Source organism: Amia ocellicauda, unplaced genomic scaffold, assembly GCF_036373705.1.
Source record: "Amia ocellicauda isolate fAmiCal2 unplaced genomic scaffold, fAmiCal2.hap1 HAP1_SCAFFOLD_337, whole genome shotgun sequence".
NCBI lineage: Eukaryota > Metazoa > Chordata > Actinopteri > Amiiformes > Amiidae > Amia > Amia ocellicauda.
Window position 1 is genome coordinate 19,297 of NW_027102906.1, and position 5,422 is coordinate 24,718.

A 5,422-nucleotide genomic window follows, 5' to 3' on the forward strand; every position below is an offset into this window, starting at 1 on the left:
ATAAGTAATAATAATAATAATAAGTAATAAAAATGCAACAGACAATGGGGAAGAGATAAAAAAACAAGGTAAGGTGTTTATATATATATATATATATACACACACACACACACACACACACATATTGAATTGCCAAAAAAAGATCAACTTACACAGCAAATTGGAACAAGTGTCTCAGATCCACAACAGAGCAAGTGTCGGGTGCAACCCCAGCGCAGCATGGGGACAGATGGGGTTGTATTCATGGGAAACAGTGAGGACAAAATCATAATCATAATAATGACAGCAAGAATACTAGGAATGATAAAACAGCGATAACAATGACAGAATAGACAAATATAGGGCTTCCAAGGTCTTTGTTGATTGAGGCAGTGACAATTCATCCGAGGTCAGAGGGCAGCGCAGTGCAACATGGGAGTCAGTGTTACTGCCCCCCAACACCAAACACCACACTCCCACCCTGGCGGCTGCCCTTCAGAGGGGCAGTGACGAGAACAACTCAATAAGAACAATAACAATGACAATGGATGAGATTAACACATCAGGATTCTCAAGGTTATTATTATTCTTTCCACTCGGGAAACTTAAAAAAAAGTTTATTTTTCATGACATTTTTTTCCTTCCAATTTATATGGTTGTTTTCTCTGTGTTCGGAGGTCTGCACCGTTCCACCATTCAGAATCTAAGCCCACCACCCCCCTCCCCCCAAAACATCAAACATGGTCCAGCCCTGCCCCCATCCACTCATAACCCATGGTTTCATTTCCTCTGGCAGACTCACACACAGATCAACTGAGAGAGAGAGAGAGAGAGAGAGAGAGAGACACACTGTAATCCTCCCTGTAATTCCTCAGTCCTGGTTCAGTCCAATCCTCCCAGCCAAACACCCCTTCCCAGATTCAGTGGTTTATTAAAACAATCTCAAACTGAACAGGCTTCCTCACAACTACCCTCTTGCAAAACATGGTTCGATCCTTTCCCTCTCCCTCCCACCTCACCCAAGGCTCATAATGCTACCCCTGATTTGGAAGATGGTTCAGTCCACATGAAAGAGGAAGAAAAAAAAAAAAAAATAGTAATCGTACGATCCCCCAGCTCCTGTTGAACAATCAGTCCTCCTTGAACCCATGCACCCCCCCATGATTAACAATCATTGAAATGGCTCAGTCCTCTACGTATTTGACTATCAGGCAGTGCCCCCCCACCCCTGGTTTTCTCCACCCCCTGAAAAAGGGGCACACAGCAGCAGCGGGGCAGAAATCAGGGACGGGTGCAAACAGAACACAACACGCACAAACCCACAGTAGAGGACAGAGATGGGTACATGATTTATATTGGTCATGATTGAAACACACCTACTGATCTAATGATACAGCACTCCGCCACCCCCCCCCCTAAAAAGAATAACCTCTCAACCCTCTCCACCCCCCCACTACAAAGAAAAATACAAAATACAGCATGCCTATAGGTCTGTTACCACCCTCCCCTCTCCCTGTCACAATCCCAGAGTGACACAGGGTCCATGTTGTGGGCTTGCGGAGTGCTGACCCGAGCCCGGCCCGGTCTGAAGCTGGAGGACGCAGGTGAGAGACTGACCGACTGACCCGTCCAACACTGCTGCTGCAGAAGCCCCTTTCAGACGGGGCTGGGGTTACTCTGCCTCCATCTTCCCACGGCCACATTTGTCTGCCCCCACCACCTCCCCTTCCCCATCGGTCTGTCTCTGCACGTCTCTCCCTCTCAGACTGGGTCGGCACTGGGGGTAGAATCTGGGGCAGAAACTTTTTGGTTTGAAACCACAGGAAAAAAATCAATAGAATTCATTAAAATCAGAAACAAACAAACATACAAACAAAACTCAAGCACACGGAACACAACACACAAACACAATCTCTCTCACACTCGCCTACACAGAAACACACATGCGCTTCTGCCTCGTCTTTGGAACAACTCAAAATGAAATTAAAAAAGTAAAAACTTAAATTCTGTACAGTCACCGAACGCACTGGGACACACGCCTCCCTGTCCCCTCCCACTCGGTGACAAGATTGTGCGAGCTGCTGCAGTGTGAGTAGGGCTCTGGCACAGCAGAGTGTAGTGGAGCACAGTATATTAGAGGATGGTATAACACAGTGGAGTACAGTCCACTGTCGTGTAGTATAATTCAGGTCACTGGGGTACAGTGTAGGCCCCGATGCACCGCCCTCAGACTAAACACCTCTGGGATCAACTGGACAAGATCAGTGCAGTGCAGCACAGGCCAACCAGGCGCTCTGTAGCGGGGAGGGGACGCCCCCATAATACTGGACTGGACAGGGGGGGGCTGTACTGTGCTGTAGTGTCTGGCACCTGACAAGAAAACATCCCGTCTAAATTGATTAAAAATTGTATATAAGTAATTGTCCAGTAAGCAGGTGGAGGTGCGGGGGCAGTGCAGTCCCAGTCCAATACAATGAGTTGACAAGGACCACTAACAGCAAACCATACAGACCAGTATCGATATATATGAGCATCATAATACCAGCAAACTGCAATAATAATAATAATAACAGCAATAACAATATGTAGTGTATAACGGAAAATAAAGGAGAAAAATCCCCCCCCCCCAAATTACAATAATCATCATAATAACAAGTTATACAGTCTGCATTGTCCCTCCCTCCCTCCCTCCCTCCCTCCTGGGCCTGTTTCCGCTCCTGTCCTCCTCTCACTGTGGCTTGTATTCCTCCTCTTCTCAGCATTGTATCCACCCCCCCTTCACAATCCCCTCGTTCCTCCATCCTTTCTTCAGTTCCTGTGTTGTGTAGTCCCTGCGGCGGCCGAGGTGTAGCCCTGGCTTGCGCTCCAGCTCTGTTTGTCCTCAGTCTGGGATGTCCTCCCTCTGCGCAGCGGCAGGCATGCAGGTGTGTGTGGAGGGGGGGAGGGGGGGTTGGTGGTGTCTGTTGCAGTTTGTGTCGTCGTTGTCGTCGGTTGTGATTGTTGGGGCCACGGGTGCCGACCCCAGGCTGTGGGCTAGGGGGCGCTACATCCTCCTCCCAGGAACTACGCATGGCTTCAGTATGGGGCAAACCGGCTGTATCCCCCTCGGTACAGACTGGCCTGTGAGAGAACAGAGGCAGAGAGGATACTGTCATTGCTGGAGAGCAGCAGCCCAGTGCAGTGCAGTGCAGAACAGCAGGGCTCCCAGAGACACAGAGACACAGAGACAGTGGTTACCATGGCTCCGACTCCATACGCGGCGGCGGCGGCAGGGGCCAGGGCGTGGTACGGGTCGGTGGTGTAGACTCGCCCATAACTGACACAGAGGGAGAGAGAGGAGGTTACTACACACTGCATACACCCCACTGCACAGAGAGGGAGAGGGTGTGTGTGGGGAGGGGGCGCACGTCTCACCTGTCACTGTACGCAGCGGCGGCGGCAGCTGCAGCAGTTGCCCCGGTAACAGCAGCGGTGGGCTGGGCATAGCGATACGCGGTGTAGCCACCCTGAGAGGGAGAGACGCACTGAGAGACTGACCAACTGATACCATGTTCAGAGACGGGGAGAGCGAGAGACGGGGAGAGCGAGAGAGCGAGAGACGGGGAGAGCGAGAGAGCGAGAGACGGGGAGAGCGAGAGAGCATACTTACATAGAGGTCAGCGCCATAGAAGCCATCTTGGTAGACGACCCTGAGGGAGAGGGAGAGGAGTCGTTGGTTATTTGGAGTACAAGCCGTGTTCAGACAGTCCATTCTACTACAGCGCAACGGTACTATAGTCCAGAGCATCACAGCACAACGGTACTACAGAGCAACAGTACTACGGTCCAGCGCATCACAGTGCAAGAGCACTGCGGTCCAGCGCAGCGGTACCACAGTCCAGCGCATCACAGCGCAGCGGTACTACAGTGCAACGGTACCACTGTGCAGCACATTACAGCACAAGGGTACTACAGTGCAGTGTACTACAGTGAAGTCCAGTCCAGTTACCCAGGGTAGGTGGGCAGGGCAGGCTGGGGCACAGCGGCCCTGACGGCGCTGTAGACAGGGCGCCCCCTCCCCCGCAGGGCCCCCCGAAATGCAGCTGCGGTGGAGGGGTACGGGAACCCAGGAACTGAGAGGGAGAGAGAGGGCGAGTTATTTAAGTTATTATTGGTCAAATTGGAGACACAGACAGAGCTAGATAGACAAACAAACAAACAAACAAACATTACCTGCATACAGCTCCGGTCCATACATGGCACCCACAACTGGACTGAGCTTCCAGCCTGCACAGACAGAGACAGAGACTGGGTCACAGGAAGTAGTCAGTGTGGTGGACAGTGGACGGCCTGCGAGTGTCGAGTGTGTTGCGTGTCGGCAGTGTGTTGCGTGTCGGCACAGCGGTGTACCGTAGGGCAGGGAGCTGAGAGCCTCTCCGTTGGAGTAGGGGCTGACCAGCTTCTTATTGGTCATCACTCTGGCCGTGGCATTGTTCACCTGCATACACGGACAGAGAGTCAGGACACACTGACACCGGACAGAACACAGAGTACCACAGGGACACAGAAACACACATGGACACACAGGGAGACGGGGAAACAAAAGCACTGCCCTATTCCTCTGGCTACACTAAGCAGTCGCCCTGTACTGCTGGGAAAACACTTCACTCACACACTGAACAGACATCAACACATCACAGCAACAGTACAGCAAGTCATAGTCCTACAGCAACAATATAATAATGTTATAGTAACCAATGTTATAATAATTATACAGTAAATTACACAGTACAAATATAGTAATAGTAATCACAGATTATAATAGTAATCTCAGAGTAAACTCGTATGTGTGACTAGTTTCATCACCCGAACTCCCCCACCCTCCCTATTTCCCTCGGCGATTGGGGAAGCGGGGGGGGGGGGGGGAGGGGGGAGGGGAGGGGAGGGTAGAGTTGTGGTGTTGGGTTAGTGTGGAGACTGCAACATGCTCAGCCACTGCAAATACACTGAGCCATCCTACACAACCCACTGAGAGAGAGAGAGACCCAACATGCAAAACAAAGACTACTCCCCCCCCCCCCCCCCCAAAAAAAAGGTGGCAAGAAAGTGCAAAACAATAAGCGAAAAACAAATATAAAAAATGATCAATATAAAAGTCTGGTTTCCCCTAAAGAGGCTAGAATATCAACCCAGAAAGCATGAGGGCGAGAGGGGGAAGCATGAGAGGGAGGGAAAAAGAACGAGAGGGAGAGAGAGAGCGAGAAAAAGAATATCCATTCCTGAGCAGTTCATTCCAATCAAAAAACAAGTAAAAAAATAAAATAAACCAAAACCAATGCAATCAATAACGAGCAACATGACCAGCCCGGGCGGGGAGGGGAGGCACCGAGCCAATGTCCCCACTGTGCCCTCCGCCATGACACACATCACGTGACCAGGGAAGGGAGTGGGTGTGGGAGTGAGA

The 5,422-nt window shown here is 50.8% G+C and overlaps 1 protein-coding gene across 2 annotated transcripts; it reads right to left on the reverse strand.

The window, feature by feature from the left end:
• Positions 1 to 2,572: 2,572 nt before the first annotated feature.
• LOC136732076 (RNA binding protein fox-1 homolog 2) lies at positions 2,573 to 4,865 on the reverse strand. 2 transcript variants are annotated; one of them, XM_066697733.1, is made up of 7 exons: positions 4,369 to 4,865; positions 4,192 to 4,245; positions 3,968 to 4,091; positions 3,629 to 3,668; positions 3,394 to 3,503; positions 3,217 to 3,295; positions 2,573 to 3,099 (listed from the first exon to the last, which is right to left on the reverse strand). In XM_066697733.1, exons 1-7 carry the CDS (start codon positions 4,460 to 4,462, stop codon positions 3,055 to 3,057), a joined length of 546 nt encoding a protein of 181 aa, XP_066553830.1. In that variant the 5' UTR covers positions 4,463 to 4,865; the 3' UTR covers positions 2,573 to 3,054. The 2 variants fall into 2 exon arrangements, with proteins under 2 accessions (XP_066553830.1, XP_066553831.1); XM_066697734.1 differs by having other exon boundaries at positions 3,394 to 3,485; positions 4,369 to 4,862.
• Positions 4,866 to 5,422: the final 557 nt, after the last annotated feature.

What these genes read in the sequence shown, in the direction of transcription:
- LOC136732076 (XM_066697733.1), bottom strand. Translation starts at nt 4,462, where the DNA reads ATGCAGGTGAACAATGCCACGGCCAGAGTGATGACCAATAAGAAGCTG. An exon ending in GCCGCTGCGTACAGTGACAG is followed by an intron (nt 3,296 to 3,393) that starts GTGAGACGTGCG and finishes CCTCTGTGTCAG; the next exon opens with TTATGGGCGAGTCTACACCA. An exon ending in CGTATGGAGTCGGAGCCATG is followed by an intron (nt 3,100 to 3,216) that starts GTAACCACTGTC and finishes GTTCTCTCACAG; the next exon opens with GCCAGTCTGTACCGAGGGGG.